The sequence below is a fragment of the Phascolarctos cinereus genome, unplaced genomic scaffold (genome assembly GCF_003287225.1).
Source record: "Phascolarctos cinereus isolate Bilbo 61053 unplaced genomic scaffold, phaCin_HiC Scaffold_4;HRSCAF=312, whole genome shotgun sequence".
In the NCBI taxonomy this organism is placed as follows: domain Eukaryota; kingdom Metazoa; phylum Chordata; class Mammalia; order Diprotodontia; family Phascolarctidae; genus Phascolarctos; species Phascolarctos cinereus.
In genome coordinates this window covers 130135481-130156892 of record NW_027555847.1, presented here as the reverse complement: position 1 = coordinate 130156892, position 21412 = coordinate 130135481, and the positions used below count along the sequence as shown (strand labels likewise).

The window sequence follows — 21412 nt, the reverse complement described above, 5'->3', positions numbered from 1 at the left end:
TTCTTTTACAACAAAACTAATATGTAAATGTTTTGCATCATAACACATATATAAGCTACATCAAATTGCTTGTCTTCTCAATGTGGGAGTGGAGAGGGAGGAAGATAATTTGGAACTCAAAATTTTAAAAACAAATGTTGAAAACTGTTTTTACATGTAATTGGGGGAAAATAAAATGCTTAATTAAAAAAATAGGATGGAGGGAAATACACAGTAATCATAACTGTGAATGTGAATGGGATGAACTCACCCATAAAATGGAAACAGATAGCAGAATGTATTACATGATTTAAACAGAAAGGGTGATACCATAAGCAAATTAGGGGAGTAAGGACTAGTTTACCTCTCAGATCCATGGAGAAGGCAAGAATTTATGACCAAACAAGAGACAGAGAAGATATAAAATGCAAAGTTTTGACTACATTAATTTTTTTAAAGTTTGCAAAAAAAAAAATAATGTAGCCAAGATTAAAAGGAAAGCAGAAAACTAGGAGGGCAGGTGTTACAACAAGTTTCTCTGATAAAGGCCTCATTTCTCAAATATATAGGGAACTCAGTCAAATTTAAAAGAATACAAGTCATTCCCCAGTTGATAAAAGGTCAAAGGATATGAACAGGCAGTTTTCAGAAAAAGAAATCAAAGCTATCTGTAGTCTTGAAAAAAATGTTCTAAATTACTATTAAGTACAAAAATGGAAATTAAAACAACTCTGAGGTACTACTTCACACCTATCAGATTGGTTAATATAACAAAAAAGGAAAATGACAAATATTGGAGGGGATATTGGAAAACTGGGACACTAATACACTGTTGGTAGAGTTGTGAACTGATCCAACCACTCTGGAGAGCAATTTGGAACTATGGCCAAAGGGTTATAAAACTGTACATATCCTTTGGCCCAGCAATACCATTTCTAAGTCTGTATCCCAAAAAGTTCAAAGAAAAAAGAAAAGGACTATATGTACAAAAATATTTATAGCAGTTCTTCCATGGTAGCAAAGAAGTGGAAATCGAGAAGATGCCCATCAATTGGGGAATGGCTGAACAAGTTGTGGTATATGACTGTGATAGAAAATTATTGTGCTATAAGAAATGAAAAGCAGAATAGTTTCATAAAAACCTGGAAAAACTTACATAAACTGATGCAAAGTGAAGTGAGCAGAAAAAGGAGAACATTGGACAGGAACAGCAATACTGTATGATGATCAACCGTGAATGGCTTAACTATTCTCAGCAATACAATGAGTCAAAACTATTCCAAATGACTTATGATGAAAAACGCTACGTATGAAAAATGCCATGTCCAGAGAAAGAAGCGATGGAATCTAAATGCAAATGCTTTTTCTTTACTTTATTTTTCTTCAGGATTTGTCTGTGTTTTCTTTTACAACATTACTAATATGGAAATGTTCTGCATGACGACATATGTATAACCTATATCAAATTGCTTGTCTTCTCAATGAGAGGGGAGACAAGGGAGGAAGGGAGAGAATTTGGAATTCAAATTTTTTTTTAAAAGAATGTAAAAAACTTTTTTACATGTAATTGGAAAAAAACTAAATATTATGGTAAAAAAGGGGGGGGGATATGCCTGATTCCTATAAATCTAATCAAAAGGGCTTTAAGTAAAGAAGGGAGAGAGAAAAACTGTTTATTACCACCAAAAGAGAGAGACTCAGTGGTTAACTACAATGTAGGAAGGAGGAGAAATGCCCAGAATGTCACCCCTGCAGTGGCTACACTCTCCTCCTGTAACAAGCAGTGATGGTTTTGGTTCTGGGCTAGCTAAAGCAAGGACTGCCCTATCACAGTCACCTGAAATCCACATAGCCCTCCCTTAAGTCCCCATCTCTGTTTGTCAGCATCTTATCTATCCTTCAAGGCTCAGCTCAAATGCTTCCTCCATCATGATGCCTCCCTGATTCCATGCTCTAGAGATCATCTCTCCCTCCTCTGAACCCCCACAGCACTTGGTTTACACTCTTCCAAGCCAAACAACATGGACTAGCAGATGTGGGAGAGGCCAGATGACTGAGGGCCATCTAGTACAACTTCTTTCTGAAATAATGCAATCCCTGCATTCCATCCCCCTTTCCTATGGCTTTGCCCAGGCTGCCCTCCAGGCTTGGAATGCCTCTTCCTTTCTACATCTTACAATCTCCAACTTCCTTCAATTCCACCTCCAACACTAAGCCCTTCCTGCTATCCCCAGTACCAGCTGTTGCTTCCCTCCTGGAATTTTCTCGTATTTACTTTTCTGGGTACAAATTGGATCCTCTCAGTAGAACGTAAGCTTCTTGAGGGTTGGGGTTATTATGCTCTATTTCAAGTACAGAGCCTTATATAAATATTCTTGAAGTTAGCTGAACTGAATTAAATTCTCTCCAACAAACATTTGTCCAATCTCTGCTTAAAGTACTCCAATAACTACCATCTTACTGTCCTCTCAGGTCATTCATTCCAAAGCTGGACAGCAGTCATCATTAGGAATTTCTTCCCTATAATCAGCCTAAAAATGAAGCCTCTCCAAAACTTCCACTCATTGCCTACAGTTCTGTACTCTGGGGCTTTGATAAAATTTAACCTAATTCCTCTTCCATATAAGAAGCTTTTAGATATTTAAAGACAGTGGCCATGTCTCCCTAGGTGTCTTCTTCTCCAGACTAAACACTCCAGGTTCTTTTGACTGATTTCTCCTGAGGCATGGTTGTGAGTCCATTCAGCATCCTGATCACTTTTTTTAGACTTGCTCTAGCTTGTAAATAGCCTTCTTAAAATATGGCAGCCAGAAACGAACACAGTACTCCATCCAGATGTGGCCTGACCTGGACAGACTAGAGTGAGGCTGTGACATCTCTCATTCTGGTCTCTAGACTTACATTAATTCATGAAGTGTGGCTTTTCCTTCCCGTGCTATCATAGGCAAAAAATTGGTAGCAGGTTCCTCATGATCTTTGCTTAACGAATGCCAATCAGCATCTCTCCATGGGAGGGATGGTTTTTTCTGGCACCATCTCCCCCAAAGGAGGTAGTTACCTTCCAAGACAAAGGATGGTGTTCTTCTGAAACAGATTTGCCAACGGGAGAGGGAGGACTATGGAAATTTGCCCTGCTGAACTCAAATCCATTTTCCCATGGAGGAAAGAAAGGATCTTTCAAATCCCCTTGGGTTATACTAATTCAGTATTTTAAGGATGAAGTTATTTCTGGCCGTAATGAATTCCTATAAGCAGGAGGTACCCTGCAGCCCCTTCCTCCGTGAGAAAGCTATCTGGCCATTCTTGGGAGGAATGAACCAGAAACAGTAGAAAAGACTGGGCCCAAGAACTTGGAAAGAGGAAGAATGCTAGAAAAAATGAAGGGCACTTTGTTGGTAGGCTTAAGTTTCACAGGCCAGTCCTGCTAGACTGCTATCTGACTTTTGGTTACTTTGCTCACAATTAACCTAAGCTGCTAGTAGGTCGAGGGTGATGCACTGGTTATAGCTTTATGACTAGAACAACCAGGCTTCCTATAGGCATCATTCATTGAGATGCAAATTACCATTAGGAGAGACTGTGCGGCAACAGAACAAGCCTTGGGGCTAGCATCAGAGGACCAGGGTTCAAAGACTATTTGTGTTACTTACCACTTGTGTAGTGACCCTGGGCAAGTCAATTATTTCCAAGGACCTCAGATTCCTCATTTGTAAAATAAGAGGTTAGTACTACATCAGGGCTTCTTAAACTGAGGTATGTGAACTTTAAAAAAAAGTTTTTGATAACCTTATTTCAATGTAACTGGTTTCCTTTATAAGCCTACGTATTTGCTGGACATTATTCAGAAAAAAGGCCCATAGTCAAAGGGGTCCATGACCACACAAAGGGTTAGGAACCCCTGGACTATGTGGTTTCTGAGGTCCCTCCAAACCGTAGGTCTCTGATCCAATGAGTTTCTACTCAATTAAACTTTTAAAAATTTACATAGAATTATTTATTCAAAAAGCTAAGAATATAAACATTACTAGAATTACTAATTGCTCTATCATGATATTTTCATTATTATATGCTTTTAAAGCAAGATTTAAGGAAATAGAAATGTGTACTATGCTTTTAACATTTCCAAAGTGCCCTTTAGTTCCATCATCTCATAGTATTTGAATTCTTTCTTTCTTTCTTGTTCCTGGAAGAGCCAGGAGGCCATGTCACTGGATCAAAGACTACACAGTGAGGAGTAAGGTATAAGAGCTACTAGTAGGCTATTGCAGTAAGTCTAGCTATGAGATGAGGAGGGCCTGCACTGGAGTGGTAGCAGTGTTAAAGGAGAGAAGGGGGGCGTACCTGAGAGATGCTGCAAACGTGAAACTGACAGGCATTGGCAAGAACATGGATGTAGGGTAAGATATAGTGAAGAGTAGAGAAGAAACTCTAGGTTGTGAGCGTAAGGGACTGGAAGAATGCTATTGCTGTCTACAGTAATAGGGATGGCAGGAAAAGGGGAAGATTCAGGGGGAAAGATAACAAGTTCCATTTTGGACATAGTGAGTATAAAGTGTCTGTTGTGCATACAGCTTGAGATGTCTGAAAGACAGCTGGAGAGGAGTGACTGGAGGTCAGCAGAAAGTCTGGAGAAGGATAGGTAGATTTGAAAATCTTCAGTACAGAGATGGCAATTAAATCCATGGAAGCTGATGAGATCATCAAGGGAAACAGTAAAGAGGAAGAAAAGAAGAGAGCCCGGGATCCTGAAAGAAGATCCAGCAATAAAGACCAAGAAGGAACAGTCAGAAAAGCAGAAGAATGAGGAGAGAGTGGTGTTTCAAAAATGTAGAGAGAAGAGTATGAAGGACCAGAGAGTGTTCAACAGCATCAAGGACTACAGACAGGCCAATGAGAATGAGACTAAGAAAAGGACATTAGATTTGGCAACTAAGAGTTCATTAGTAACTTTGGAGAGAGCAGTTTCAATGGACTGATAAGGATAAAACCTAAATTGTAAGCAGTTAAGAGAATGAGAAGAAAGTGGAGGCACCTATTACAGACAGCCTTTTTGAGGAGTTTAGCTACAATTCAGAAGAAATATAAGATGGTAATTACCAGGGATGGAAGGATGAATCAAGTTTTTTTTAAAGATAGGGTAGACATGGACTTGTTTGTAGGCACTAGAGAATGAGCCTCTCCTTGAATCTTCAAGATCAGTAATGCTGATTGTATTTATTGGATGTTAGAGAATTCGTCAGCCCACAGATTATCCTCCTGGAGATTAATTCCTCCTACCTTTAACTGGAGATCAATGAATCTATAGATAAGACTAGAAGATAAACACTTTAATTAGCATCTGCTGATGGGCAGTTGCCAGGTAGCTAGTACTCCACAGAACACCAGCACGTCTGGTGTGAGGGCTTACCGAGCCTTTTCAGGGCTGCTCGTCCACCCTTGGTATCCACTTTCACTTGACTCATCTGTGGCTCCAACTACCCAGGCAGAGGGGCTAAACCAGGCTGAAGGACACCAATAGGCCTCAAACTCATCGGTGAGTTAGGGGGATGTCTAAGCATATGAAGACATTCCCCCCCAACAGAATGGGCAGATGAGAACAATCTGTTCCAACGGCCATGAAGGTGGCTGAAGCAAGAGCTGTGGAGCACTCAAGAGTTTGGTCAGGCACTGAAGATGCCAAGGTCATCCACTGCATCCTGGGCCATCACCAGTCTTGACTTTTGTTCTGCCACTGGACTTCAATGACTCAGGAAGAGAGAGTGAGGCTAATGACTTTGTGCAACTCTGCCTCACTTAGGTCCAATTCACTCGAAAGTCAAGATATCACCCACGAAGTCATTAGTCCTCTTCAAAAATGAAGGACAAACAACACTACTCTCCTCCCTTCCCTATCAGATCTACACTGTCCTCTTCTCGAGTCCCTTTGCCCCCTGGTCCTATCATCTCATCTAGCTCAACCTTGAATTGCTCCTATCATCCTCTGCCTTCACTCTCACTCAAGTGTTCCTGAACAATGATGAAGAAAACTGAAATTGTGTTTACTAGGTCCCTTAAAAATTTATGTTACCTAATCTCAACCGGGCTCTCACTGCAGCAAGACAATTCTTTCATACCTTCCCCTAATCAATTCACTATCCCCTGGCCCACCCTACCACCACTACCACCCTCTCTGCCAAGACCTTGCCTCATATTTCACTGAAGAAATCAGGCTGCTTGACAAGTATTCTCCTCACTTCATGTCATGCAGATGATTTCCCCTACTATTGCTTCTTTCACCTCAGTCTCTCATAAGAGGCAGGTCCTTCTCCTTGCCAAGGCAAACCCTACTACATGAACAAGTGATTTCAGTCCATCCCTTCTTCTCCAGTAGCTTATGCCCTGTACCATCCTCACTATTAATCTTCAATGTTTCCTTGTCTATTAGTTGCTTCCTTCTCATATAAAATCATATAGCTCCTGAGATGACTGGTCTTTAAAATAAAAATCCCTTCATGTAATCAGATTTTCAAGTGGGAAGGGACCTGAAAGGCCATTTAGTTCAACCCCTTACTTTACAGATAAGAAAACTGAGGCCTAGACAAGTTACATGACTTGCCCAAAATCACACTGATTAGAACTGGCTAAGCCAGCATTTCAACTGATGTCCTTTGACACCAAATCCTGTACATCACACTACCTCTTAATCACTGAAGACAAGAAACTGAGGAGCCAGACCCTGTTCTAACCCATTTAAAAATAACCCCCACTCCCATCACCGCCTCTTCTCTCCCTTCTTCCCCTCCTTCTGATATTCAGTCTTGCTCCTCACCTCTTTCCTGTAGGAACTGGGGCTCTGGTGACCCACACTTGATCTGGGCGTTCATAGGCTGAAGCTGGACATTCAGTGCATCTTGTGCTGCTCTCAAGGGTGCCATCTTCTCCCAGGCCCCTGCCTCTCTCTGGGTGCTTGATGCAACCTGAAGATAATGAATGATATGTTTGCCTTTGTGAAAGAATCACCAAGGAAGCTAAAACATAAAATATTGAAAGAAAGTACATTCCTTCAGGGATACAGGACAGGGGAGGAAGAACCAGAGTCTTGTTTGTCAGATTCAAACTGGCAGTATTAAGATTCACCATAAAACAACCCAGAAGGCACTTTTTACTACTAATGAATAGTCTACTGCCTTTCGGGAAAATGTCTGACTGGGCACATGAAAGAATTAACCACATAGGAAATTTTTGTTACTGATACACAGGAAATCTCATGAAATTTGTGCTAATGTTATCACAATGTGGATATCTGAACAATTTAGTATTTAGCAAGATGAATGTGCAAGAAAACTTCAAGCAACTGTGGATAAACTCCTCGTACTATTTATCCATTTTTACCAACTGAAAATAAATTATGGGCTTTAAGTTTAACCATTTGTGGACCTACCATATGCATAACATTACTTTAACTTTTAAAAAGTATGAAAAACCATGTTACCACAAAACAATTGTTCTTTTTTTTAATATATCTTATTTTTTTCCCAAATACATGTTAAAACATTTTTAAACTTTTAAAAAAAGTTTTAAGTTCCAAATTCTCTCTCTCCCTCCCCTCCCCCATCCTCCCCAAGACAGTAAGCAATCAGACATAGATTTTATATATAAGAATTATTCTTAAGCACAAAGCCCAAGTGTAGAATGTTAAGGAGAATTTTGAGTATATTAGTACATACTAGCTGAGAAACTTGGGATAATCTGATTACCTCCTTTGTTGTTGTGACAGAAGATAACAGATTGAGAGCTGAAAGAAATCTTAAAAGTTATCTAGTCCAACATTTTACAGGGCGAGGAAACTGAGGACCAGAGAAGTTAAAAGACTTGCTCTAAAAAGAGGAAAATTCATAATTCAAGCCAAGGTCTTCCCAACCCAAATTCAACACACTTTAACTCTACCAGCATCCCTCCCACTCCATGCTTACTTTCAGCCTACATTTCAGTATCACATTTGACCCCCTTCTCTTTGGTTTCCATAATACCACACCATCCTTGTTCTCCTATCTCTCTGACCACTTCTCTATGATGTTCTATGGTTCTTTTCTATACACTTATAAACAGGCTTATCCCAGGATTCAGTTCTTTACCCTCTACCTCTTTTCTATATATACTTTCCCTAGAGATCTCATTCATTTTCAGGTAAATCTGGCAATTAAGTCAACCAGGTCACAAAACTCTCATCCTTTATTTTCTCCCTAATGCCTCATATCTAGTCACTCACTAAGTCCAGTTGATTTTGTCTTTCTATCCACATCACCTTGCATAGTTCCTCACACAAGGAAGATGCTTAATAAATGTTCACTGATTGACTACAGATATTGCTTCCTAAGAATAATCTTAGTAAAACTACTTTTCATAACACACTCTTGCTCAAAAACAAGAACAGAAACAACCACCCTTCACTGGCTCCTCCAATATTACTGAAAAAGTTCAAATCCCTTAGTCTGTCTTGTTAGACCCTGTTCCCTTTCTAATCTCATCTCAAACTATTACCCTATAGGAATCCTCCACCCCAAACTAGTCAACTATTCCCTAAATACTTGTACTAGTTCTCCAAGGATTAATATATTTGTATGTGCCTTTAACCTCCCTTCTGGACTGCAATTACTTACTAGATATTTCTAAGGAAGGACCTGGGGCCCCCCAAGGTCAACAGTCCCCAACTAAACAAGTAAGGTCTTCTCACCCCTAACCCCTTCTATTTCTGTTAATGAAACCAACACCCTCTCAGATGTGCATTGTCTTTGGATATGGCCAACAAGGAAAACAGACATAAATCCTGTTGATCGCATCTCCTCCTTTCCATTCACATTGCTACTAGTTCAGGCTCTCTCTACCTCTCCTCTAGACCAGGACTTCTTAAACTTTTTCCACTCCTGACCCCTTTCTGCATTTCCAGAGCAGTTTGTTAGCTTTGCGTGGCCAGAGGTCATGCGCAGTGCAAAGTGTACACGCTTCGTGTTTAGAACCAAAGCTTCGGTGAAGTTGTGAGATGCACAAGCACTGCCAGAAACATCTCAGATTCATTGTGTGTTTGATTTTTAATTTTTGGTCTTTGTGTGTTCAGAAACCTTTTACTGTCGCCAAATTTTTCAGGCCCTTACATGGGGTCGCAACCCACAGTTTAAGAAACACTGCACTTATGCCTTTTAACCAGTTTCCCTGACTCTAGTCTCCAATCAGATTTTAACTCAGATCTTCCTGACGCTGCAGGTGGCTAGGTGACCCAGAGAATTGAGTGCCAGACTTGGATTCTGGAAGATTCATCTTTCTGAATTCAAATCTGGCCTCAGACATTTACTAGCTGTGTGACCCTGAGCAAGTCACTTAACCCTGTTTGCCTCAGCTTTCTCATCTATAAAATGAGCTGGAGAAGGAAATGGCAAACCACTCCAGTATCTTTGCCAAGAAAACCCTAAATGGGGTCACTAAGGGTTGGACATAACAGAAAGGAATAAATAACAGCAATGAAAACTTCCTGACTCCAGGTCCAGAGATCAATCCACTGCACCACCTAGATGCCCTCCTATATCTTTATTATATTCTAATTCAAATTATAGTTACTGTCCTTTTTTTGCAACTGGATTCTTAGTCCTCAAGGAGGTTACAATGCTAGGCATTTTACTGTTTATTGTTTAGTTTACTGTTTATTGTTTATTATTTTGTGTTTATTGAATTGTGGCTAGTACAATTTTGTCAATTTTTAAATGAGGTCAGAGGAAGTAAGGATTATGTATTTTTTGTAGCCCTCACACTGAATAATACTGATTTAACTACAGTAGGAACTCAAAAAATATTTGTTGAATGATTCCACAAACATATTCTCTACAGCCCCCTACAATTAAGAGGGAATTCTTATATCTCATATCTTCAAGAGCAGTTGAGCAGCTGGCAACAAGAGAATAAAAAAGAGAAAAATACACGAATTAATAGTCCTAGCTAATTACACTAAAGGCTGCTGTTTACTCACTTTCTTGATCAACAAATCAAGACAACCAATATTTATGAAGTGCCCATCATGTGCAAGGCACTGTGCTAAGTGATGGGAATACAGAGGTAGGGAAAAAAAAAAACACCTGCTCTCAAGGAGCTCACTCTCTAATGGAGGAGACAAAGGAACACTCTTTTCCCAAAATAAATTACGTTTGCCCTTTCCCACCTGCTGTCCTGGTTCAAGAAGCTCTCTCTCCAAATCCTCCAGCACAGTTACCACCTCCTCTCCACTCTCTGGATGCTGATCTCTCACCCAGGTCTGCAGGTCCTCTGGCAAAATGGTCAGGAACTGTTCCAGGACCAGAAGCTCTAGAATCTGCTCCTTCGTGTGTATCTCTGGTCTTAGCCACTGATGACAAAGTTCCCAGAGTTTGTTCAGAGCCTCTCGGGGTCCAGGGGTGTCATAATAGCCAAACTGCCTGAACCTCAGGCGGAAGATCTCCTGGGTGGAAGGGCTGTTCCTCTTCTGGCTCCCTTTCTCTCCCCATAGGTAATCCTCTTCTTCTTCCATGTTTACTACCTGAAGTCTCTCTTTCACTGTTGGATTCTGGGGATCCAGGGCTACAGCCTCTCTAGATTCCACAGCCATTTGAGCTTGTTCAAGTTAAGAAATACAAAACAAAACTCCACAAGGATCTATGCCTCAAAGATGTTCCCTTCAAGGACAACCCTAAAGTATAAGAAACCAAAGTTAACAATGAGTTATTAAACTAACAATGCGTTATTAAACTAACAATGCTATTAGAAGACTAAGACAAGTTAAGGAGGGTCCTTCAAAATGATCATTCATTGAACGTAAAATGTGACAGGAAGAGAAACGCTAACGTGTTAACCAAGTAATGCCTAAGCAATTTTGGATATTTGGGAAAATAGAAATAAACACGAAGTTCATACGCCCCCTAGCGGCAAGAAAGCTCACTGAGGATGGACCCCAGAGAGTCCCAGTAATGCCATAGAGCATGCGCATACACCCAGACAGGTTCTTTCTTCCCCCGCCCCCCAGGAATGCAAAATCTCTTCGCCCAACCGCACCCTGCCAGGTCTACTCAATACCCCTCCCCACAACTCCACAACCCCTCCCCTCCCCCCAACGCCAGAGGCCAAGAAACTCAACTGCCAAAATCACAGGCCTCGGGCGAGAGGGTTCTCAAGTGACGCAAGGGCTGCCACTCAACAACACAATCTCTTTGGTCTCCGCTTCCTCGCCTGAGGCAGAAGTGAGTTAGTTATTCCCCAACCCCGCCCCTCCGCCCTCCGTCCGACCCAGTCCGCACCTCCACTTCCAGATTACATTTCCCGGAACCTCCGGTCTGGGTTTCCGCCCTTTCCGGGGTGATTGAGGCCGACGGACCACTGTCAAGCGGTTGCTATGGAGACCAGGTTGAAGGGCACGTGACTCCGAAACAGAGACAAGTGTCCGCCCCGCTAGGGCCTGGGACTAAGTCTAAAAGCGCCGTCTATACAAGGATGCTGGAGGCGAAGCTGCCCTCTGGCTTCTATGGGTGAGGGAGGCTCAAGGCTCAGAGTCCAGCAGAGAAAGGAAGCTGGCGTTAGGTCTCTCGAGAACTTCGCCGCCCGGATTTCTGGGAAATGTAGTCCGGAAAAATGGACGTCCCTCAGCCCCGGAGGCCTTTGGACTCGTAGTCTAAAGACAACTTGTACAATCTTCCATGACATTCTGTGCGAAACAGCAGAGATGAACGCACAACCCCTTCTCCCTCTAACAGAATCCTACTGGCGGGCTCTTAAGTGTTTAATCGAGTCTGGCTCCTCAGCCTAGATGTCCGGGTCCCCAATCTTTTCCTTTCCGAACCTCCCCCTTCCGCCTCCTTACCTCCTTGCCCACAGGGAAGATGGCGGTGGGGATGAAGCCTGGGAGCCCCAGGATGGAGTTTGGCGCCGGGAAATCGGGCTGGTCCCGCGCCGGTGACGTCATCGCGGCGGGTGGGGGGCTTGGGGTCGGCCTGGCTGGGAGGAAGGGGGAGGAGCAGCTGCGGCTGACCCTTGGCTTCGGCCACCTACCGGGAGGTGACCCTCCAGTCCGCGCTGCCCAATTCGTGGGGCTCCCTGTGGGCGCGGGAGCAAAGGTCCTCCCCGGTCTTTGTCGGGGCCCAACCGGCCCTGCAGTCCACCGGCTCTCTCCAGGCCTGGGGGCAGGTGTTTACCCAACCCCGTCTTCAGTCCCTGGGGTTCACTCTTCTGTTCCATTCACCTTTTTTTCTGTCTACCCTCCCCCCGCCCCCTACCAGGCAGCTTTTATACCTATTCCTCTGGGTTACCTTTCGAAATCCAGCAATAACAATAGCTAGTGTTTTAAAATCTGCAAAGAAAGCCCTTTCTAAAGAAATAGTAGCTCTTCTACACCACCACCCTGGACTTATCATCCCCATTTTGCAGATCAGAAAACTCAGACAGACAGAGTTTAAGTGACTTGACCAGGGTGACAAACCAATAAGTGTCTGAGGCTGGATTTGCATGCAGGTTTTCAGGACTCTGGGCACTGTCCATCACCCAGATGCCAGGGGGTAGTTATTAGGGAACACCAGCCCTTTCTCACCATCTGTTTACTTTTTCTTCTTGAGTCTCTTTCCTACCTATTTTCCATATGGCTCTCATAAATCTTGTTATGATTCTATGAAGTTGCCTATTGCTATTTTGATGGAGCCCAGAATTAAGAGGAGGGAGAGGAGAGCAGCATAGATTATCTGGAAATGATGGGGTGCTTGGGTGCCTGTGCTTGGATCCCAATTTCTCCCTGGCCTCTGAAACACTATCCCTGTCAGTTTCCCACCAGCCCACGGACCCTGACTCTGGCAGTACCTCTTGAGTGGGCCCAGTGAGACATACTATCTCTCCCTGTTAGAAGAACAAGCTGACCTCTGTAGAATTTCTCTTGTATGAGCTCAGCTATCTTGTACCAGCAGACCTATCCAATACTGATGCCCACAGGTACCATATATAATCCAGAGGTCAAGCTGTAGATGTCAACTCCTGAAACTATTTTGTTACAAACATAACAAACCAAAAATATACTCTCTAGGAACCCTCTGTTCCCCCCACCCCTTTCCACTAGTGAATCACCTAATTAGCATACTTACTACATAATTCACTACTTTTCCTGTATGAGCTTTAGCATCATTCCTGTTAGGTTGCAAGTTCCTTGAGAATCCTTGCCCACTGTATAGCATAACAATAAATCTTTGCCACCTTGACCCAGAGAATGCTTGAGTTTGTGAATTCATTCCAGAGACCCCATCCTATACTTGAGGGATCAAAATCTCTCAGACCTCAACAGAAATAGGAAATTGCTGGGCTTTTTTAATGGCCTCAAACATCTTGAAATGAAGGGACGTCTTTTATTTCTGATATTTTATTAGTGTTGTGGTGTAGCTTCAAGTCTTGGAACCCCAGAGTTGCCCAGGAATAAAAAGTGATTTATCACAGGTAAGGTGATATTGACTCGATGACTTCAAAGGTACCTTCCAAGCTCCAAATTGATGATCCTATAGATTTGTGTCCTTGGGTTTATCAAACACAGTAACCCAAAGTTACAATTAGGTCCAGTTGGGAACTTTTCCTTATCTTGTTTGTTCCACTGATCTGCTTTTCCATTTTTTAACCTTTACAAAATAGTTTTGATGATTATCATTCTGTAGTAAAACTGGAGGTCCTTGCTTTTTTCACTATTTCCTTTGAGATTATATAGATCTTTTATTGCTCCAAATGAATTTCTGTAGCTCTAAGAAGTGTCTCCTTGATAGTTTGGTTTACATACATCTAAATCTGTAAATTAATTTGGATAGTATCATTTTAATTTATATTGAGCTCAAACGTGAGCAATGAATAATCTTCCTATTATTTTAGTCATTCTTGACAGCAAAGGGTATCATCAATGAAATGTATTATTGAAAAATAGGCAGGCTGCTCACGTGGAGAAAGGGAGAGACCACCCTTTGGATGGCCTTTGTGTTCCACTGGTATCTCCACAATGTCAGAAGGAAGTAAGGCACAGACACAGATGGAAATTTAATGAAATGCCAGATAAAGAGGGGATCCAAGAAAAAAGTTTTAAACATTAATAATTATGTCAAAAAACACAATAATAATGACACAACATACCAAAATTTCTGCGATGCACCTAAAGCAGTCCTTATAGGGAAACTGTTATCCTTACAAATATACATTAACAAAATAGAAAAAGAAAGGATTAATGAAGTAAATATGCATTTTAATTAGAAAGCCAACAAATAAACACACCTAAAATAAACACAAAAGAGGAGATATTAAAAATTAAAAGAAAAATCAGCAACCAAAAAACTATAGAAATGATGAAAACAAAAGCTGATTCTCTGAGAAGACTGATAAAATTGATCAACCTTTAACCAATTTGATTAAAAGATAGAAGGCAGAAAATCACATCAACAAAATAGCAAATGAACAAGGTAAAATCACATTAAAATGGAATGCAATAAAGAGAATAATCAGAACCTACAAAACAGAGTTATGTACTTTTAAAAAACTGAACAAAAAAAAAAAAGAAATAGAGGAATACCTTAAAAATAAAATACCCAGATTAACAGGTGGCCCAATAGAGACATTTAATAACTCAATAGAACCACGTACAAAGGAACTACCAAAGAAAAAACTCCTGGTCCTGATGGATTTGCAAGAGACTTCTATCAGACTTTTTAAAGAACAAATAGTATCCAGATTACACAAATTATTCTGAAAAATTGAATCTTTTCATGAGACAAACACAGTCCTAATACCTAAACCAGGGAAAGATAAAATATAGAAGGAAAATTACAGACCAATATCAATAAAAAATGTTGAATAAAAGTTTTTTTAAAAATCTTGACAGATTTATCAAAAAAACCATTCACTATGACTAAGATGGATTTATACCAGGAATGCAAAGATGCTTCCACGTTAGGCAGAACAATTAACAGTAATTCATAATGTTAAAAACAAAAATATTCAAAAACCACGTGATTATTTCGATAGATGTGGGGAAAGCCTTTGATAAATTAGAACAGTAATTTATGAAGAAAACCCTTCAAAGTACAGGCCTAGAGGGAATGATTTTTTTAATATCAAAAAAGGTGTACTTAAAACCAAAAGCAAATATAATATGCAATGGGAATACATTAGAATTTTTTCCAGTAAATAAAGGAGTAAAGCAAGGGTACCCACTCTCCCCATTATTATTTGATATAATACCAGAAATGCTAGCAATAGTAATAAAACAAGAAAAAGAAATTAAAGATATAAAGAAATATAAAAAGGGAAGATAAATCAGTCCATTTGCTGATGGTAGAATGATTTACTTGGAAAATCCTAAGGTATTGGCAAAGATACTTTTGAGACAACAGCTTTAGCAGAGTTGCGGTCTACAAAATAAATCCTCAAAAATCAGCTGGATTGGGGTACCTAGGTGGCACAGAGGATAGAGCACTGGCCCTTCAGTCAGGAGGACCTGAGCTCAAATCCAGCCTTAGACACTTGACATTTACTAGCTGTGTGACCCTGGGCCAGTCACTTAACCCCAATTGCCTGAAAAAAGAAAAGCCCATAAGAATTCAGAAATTCCCTTTTTTGGCCATAATCTATTGGCTTTCCACCTCTCCTTCTGCCTTCCCACACTAAACCCTCCTCTTTATCCACTTTGTGATCTCCAGTCCCTTGCCCACTTATATTTAGTTTAGCAATTTTAAAATTCATCTCTTCTCTTAACATATAAAAATCAGTATAACTAATCGATACATTAAGAAAATCCAAAAATACATGCAATGTAACACCTACAGACCTCCCACCCACACTGCTATCTTCTTATATCTCTTCATGTGAGTCCCATTTGAGTAGAGTAACTAAACAAACAATACAGCAGAAGAGGGAACTTATAATTGAAAAGCTTCTGTACAGACAACATTAATTCATCTAGGATAAGAAAATCCTAGGGGGGATTCCCTATGGGGGAAAAATCTTTGTATCATATTTCTCTGATAAGGGTTTGGTATCCAAGATCTATAAACAATAAATATATAATTTGTTATATTGGGGAAATCATTTTCCAATAGATAAGTGGTCAAAGGACATAAACAAACAGTTCTCAAAAGAACTGCAAAATATTCACCACCACATGAAAAAATGTTCCAAATCATTCATAAGAGAAATGCAAACCAAAACAACTCTGAGACTTCACCTCATACCCTGCAAATTAGCAAAAAATGACCAAAAATGGCAATAGGGTTGTAGGGGTTGTAGAAAGATAGGCACACTAATACGCTGTTGGTGGAGCTGTGAAATGGTATGACCATTTTGGAAAACAATTTGGAATTATGCCCACAAATAAATAAATAAGGTGACAAAAACGCCCATATCCCTTGAACCAGAGACTCCGTAACTGAGCGTATATCCTAAGGAAGCTGTTGATAAAAAAAAAAAAACCAGTCTCCATATACTCCAAAATATTTGTAGTAGCACTTTTTGTGATAAGTAAGAACTGGAAACAAAGTAGATACCCATCAATTGAGGAATGGCTAAACAAATTATGGTGCGTGAATGTAATGGAACACTACCCGTGCATAAGAAATGATGTGTATGATGACTACAGACAAGCATGGGGAAATCTACGTGAACTGATGCAGAATAAAGTAAGTAGAGCCAAGAAGATAATATACACAGTAACTACAACAATGCAAAGGGAAAGAATGACACAACAAAAAATCAAAAGTAAATGTAACAAAACTATAAAGATCAAGTGGGGCTCGAATGAAAAGATATGAAAACACATCCCCAACCTACCCATTCATGGAGGTAGAAGGTCCACGGGTGTTACACATTGCACGTGTTTTCAGAATTTTCAACTTAACAATCAGTTGTATTGACTTTTTTCCTTTCCAAAAAATACTATTGGTCATATGAGATGGCTCCCTGGGGGTGGGGGGTGAGGGTGGGGAGATGGAAATACATGGGATACTATGGTGATATAAGAAAAAGAAAATATCAATAAAAAGGTTTTTTTAAAGAAGGTACTGCTGAAAGGGCACTTGGAGGAGAATATAACCGACTCTGTTTTGTTCTATAGTTGCCAGAATTGTTTTGCTATGTCTCAGCATGTACTTTAGGGATAGCATAAAGTCAAATGCCAGTCTCCTTCAATACCTCTATCCCCCATCACCATTTTACAAAAGAGGACTCTAGAGGACTTTGAACAGTTCCAGAAACTCATCCTCTGTATCCTATCTAATAAAGCAAGTGTGGTTGCTGTTGTTCAGTTGTGTCCAACTTTTCATGACTTGGTGGACCATACTGTCCCTGGGCTTTTTCTTGACAAAGATTCTGGAGTAGTATGCCATTTCCTTCTCCAGTAAATTAAGGCAAACAGAGGTTAAGTGACTTGCCCAGGGTCACACAGCTAATAGTATCTGAAGTCAAATTTGAACTCAAGTCTTCCTGACTCTATCCAGCTGAGCCATCTAGCTGTCAAGTAATAGGAGGCAAATGTTGATTAAATTAGTCATAAAGAAGATGCTGTGTCCTTTGGTCTACTGTAAATGGCTATATTAAAGGCCACATTCTTTCCTTTGTATCTCTGGGATCTCTGATTTCCCTCTCTCATGGTCTCACTAAGCACCTAATCTCAATATCTTCCACCCCACAAGCTCATGTTTTTCATTGGGATCCCCTCCTACAAATAAGTGATACTCCCCCTTTCATTTCCCATTTCAGTCTCTCATTTTACCACTTCATCCTTTCTCCTGTAGGCCCTCTTCTTCCTGAGAGACCACAGGGGTTATTTTCCTTTCAGTGTTTGCCTTTGGCTTCATTAGAATACACCACATATTAACCTCTATCTTCTTTTTCCTCTCCTTTTATGCATCATCTCATTCTGCAGTTTAATTCCCTCCTTCCCCCAGAAAAAAAAAAAAAAGAAAGAAAAACACACTGATTCACCTATAGATAGGGTATTGTGAGGTTTAGTCCATGGAGTTTTAGCCTGTCTCCACCATGACTTCTATTTAATTTATGCTTTCATGCCTGTCTCCTTGTGCACTTTTAGAAAGAAATCTTTTAATGAACCCTCTATTGTTTTTAAACCTCATAGATGTCTTTATCTTTTTAGTTTTTTCCCCACTTTTTCTGGGGTATTTTTTCCACTCATTACGTATGACTTCCTTGGTTGTTGTAGTCATTTACCTGTGTTTCTGTTGTCTCTGAGGTTTGCAAAGCAAATAATCTGCTCACAACTGGGTTGTTGTTGTTTTTTTTAATGCCTCCAATGCCTGTATCTTATTGAATGTCCATTCCTTTTTTTCAATCATGATTAGGCTACAGAGTATATCACCTTTGTCTGTATCTTGAATACCGTTGCTCTTCCATGTTATTCCACTCCCTTCTGGTAGGTGCAACATAGTCATATATTTCTCTAATTTCCTTTACTTTATATTTGAAGATCTTTCTCCTGGTCTGTTGCAGAATTTGTTGTCACTGGAATTGTTAAACTTAACTATGTGTCTTGGAGTTTGTAGCATGGGGTTTTCATCTTGAGGCAATCTGTGGATTCTTTTAATTGGCACTTTGTTTTCTGTGTTCAGAAGGTCCCAGCTTCTGAACATGAGCCGAGGGTGGAAGGAAGATTGTATTATTACTTGAATTATGGTGGTCAGGTTTTTTGACTCGTCATGATCTTCTGGGAGACCTATAATCCTGAAGTCGTCTACATGTATCCTGTTTTCAAGATCATTGTTTTCTTCTATACAGATGGAGTTGCTTTATTAAAAAAAAATTATTTTCTTCTTCTAGACTGTTCTTCATTTGTGTGTATTTGCGTTCCCAAACAGCTGTCCTCTCCTTTGTTTCTCTGAGGCATGCCACTGTAGACTTTTCTATTCTGCCAATCGTTTCTGCTGCCTAGCCCATAAATTGACTTCATGCTTTGTATTTCTCTCTTGAATCATTTGAGAACATCCTACTTTGGTTCCATGCTTTCTTGGCCATCCATGGGTTCCCCTGCCTCATCACATGTTGATTCATTCTCTCATGTCTTGCAATATTCATTGAAAGACATTCAGAATAATTTAGATGTCCCAGAGGCCATCTTCTTTTCTGTTATCAATATTCTCACTGTTGGTTTTTCTGCTTTTGCTAGAAGTGTTTAATGACATTTTCTTCCTCCTAAGATCTTTTCTAATTTCAGTCCTTTTTTGCCTTATCTTCTCATATTGATCATTTTCTAAATTCTTCCCCATTGATGGTACATCCCTCAAGGGCTAGACCTTAAATCTCTCTCCGCTTCTTCCCGCACTGAGCCTCAGTCTCTGCCCCAGCTGACTTCTGAGGGACAGAATTGGCCTCATATGGATGCCAGTCTCCTCTTCCTTATGCCAGGTGAAACCTCACCCACATGCTGGCACTGTTCCCTAGGTCTCTGGCTGAGTACTGCCGCAGCCCAGCATGCTGCTGCCCAAACCTTCCACTTCCTCCACTCACGGTGGAGAAAGGGCAGAGTACAGCTCATAGAAGGCTGGGGGGAGAGCAGGGCATTGCTAAGGGGATTCCTGAGCACAGGGCTCTGAGTCTTGTTATGCACCTCTTCGAGAATGTGAGGGCTGCTGGGGGAAGGGATGCCAATGAGTTAGGATAGCTTTCTCCTCTGTTAATTCATCAGGTTATGCCTTATCGGAGTTCTTGCCGTCTTAGCCTATTCGGACAGCAGCAATTAGCTTACCCTTTGGAATAATGCTTATGTTGCAGAGGTCTGAGAGGTCCTGAGGATCTAATCCTACATCTTGTGGGTCACATTACAGGAAGTCACAAGAAAAATTAAAATAGGATGAACCACAATGGTGAGCTCCTCCCCAACCCTAATGATGATCTGAAGTATTTGTCTAGACTCATAAGCAAGTGTCCCACCCTTTTCCCCCCAACTGAGGGCCTCTTTTATAGCGCCTACCCAGAACAGGTTACGTGGTCCAAGAGCAAAATAAAAACAAAAACAAAACACCTCCTAGTTATAGCTCTGAGGAGTATGACAACAGAAGGAATGGGAAGAGGTGATCGAGATGAAGAAACTCTCAGCCTTCTGCCCCAAATCCATAGGACTATATATGTACCCTAAATAAGATAAAGGGTGTCCTAGACTATGAGAAAGCTAGTTCTTCAAAATCCCTAATTTTAAACTCTATTCAATTTGCTACTGCATCATATAAAAGCACCAACAGACTACCTGAAGCCTCACTCCCTGGAAATCTCCCTCCCTTCACCCCATCTCAGGCTATAGTTTCCTTATTAAGTCACTTTTACCAGAAGAGGAGTAGGGAAGGATGGGGAGAAGGACAAGGCTAGCTCTTCGCTCCCCCAGTTCTGTTCCTTTTTCCCTTTGTACACTTGTACTACGCTATCAGGCTTCAGTCCCTAAAACTGCCAAACAGAAGAGCACTAAATTCTCTTACAGAAGGCCCAGGTTCTAGTCCCAGTCATGCCACAAAGTCACTGGATTATCTTGGGCAAGTCATTTAACCTTACTAGAAGATTCTCCAGCTATAAAAAGGAAAGGATTGCAATTTACTTCAGATTACTTCTCAAAGCCAACCTTCTAGAATCCCCTGTAAGTCATCTCCATCACAAAAATCTCCTTCCCCACTACCAGGAATAGATCATCCCATTCCACACTCCCCCCGCCCCCGACAAAAAAAAAAAAACCCACTGACTCAGTTAGGGAACCCAAGCCTGAGATCTAATGAAAATCAGAAAGCAAAGAACTCAACAAAATTCTAAGAATTCAAACTGTAGGACTAAAAGAAATAGCTTGGGAGAAGGGATCACTATCAGCAAGTATTTCCCAAATGACAAATATTTGCCAAGTAGTCACTGATTACCTGGTCCTGAATCAACACCCCTTGTGGGATTCATGGAGTTTGGGCAACAGGTCCCAGACCTCACAGTGCTACAAAAGGGAATCACATATTGGAAGTGTTTCCCAGGAAGCCGTGTCTGAGGAATGAAAATGTATGCGATGTATTTGTTGCAGATAAAAACTGCAGAATAAATATCCTTTTCTCTATTTAGGGTATTTAAGAAGTGTTTCTGAATAGGAGAAGGCAAACAAGAAGAAGTCAAGCAGATTGGGAAGGGTTGGAGCAATCTGGGACAGGAATAGTGCTGGTTAATGCACATTTGGGAGCTAGGCTGAGGCTGGTGGGCTCAAAATTCCTTTAAATAATGGGCTGTACTTCCACTTGTCACTCCCCTAACACCTGGTCTCTCAATTCTCACTCCACCACAAACCCCAACAATATAGTGTTATGAAAACACTGGGGCTTTCTTTGCCAGAGGGAAGGGAACTCCTTAACAGTAGGTGAATTTATATGCCTTTGATTCAAGGCTTTGAAATAAAATATCCTGGGGTGAC

General features: G+C 40.8%; 1 protein-coding gene across 1 annotated transcript in view; it reads right to left on the bottom strand.

Moving 5' to 3' along the window:
- LOC110221915 (uncharacterized) overlaps positions 1 to 21412 on the bottom strand; it is a 52026-nt gene that overhangs the window by 7037 nt on the left and 23577 nt on the right. The window contains exons 5-9 of the mRNA XM_078151705.1: positions 12022 to 12146; positions 11834 to 11967; positions 11274 to 11366; positions 10166 to 10597; positions 6788 to 6935 (exon numbers count right to left, since the gene is read on the bottom strand). Coding sequence (XP_078007831.1) covers positions 6788 to 6935; positions 10166 to 10597; positions 11274 to 11366; positions 11834 to 11967; positions 12022 to 12146 — 932 coding nt within the window. The remainder of the gene's footprint in view (positions 1 to 6787; positions 6936 to 10165; positions 10598 to 11273; positions 11367 to 11833; positions 11968 to 12021; positions 12147 to 21412) is intronic.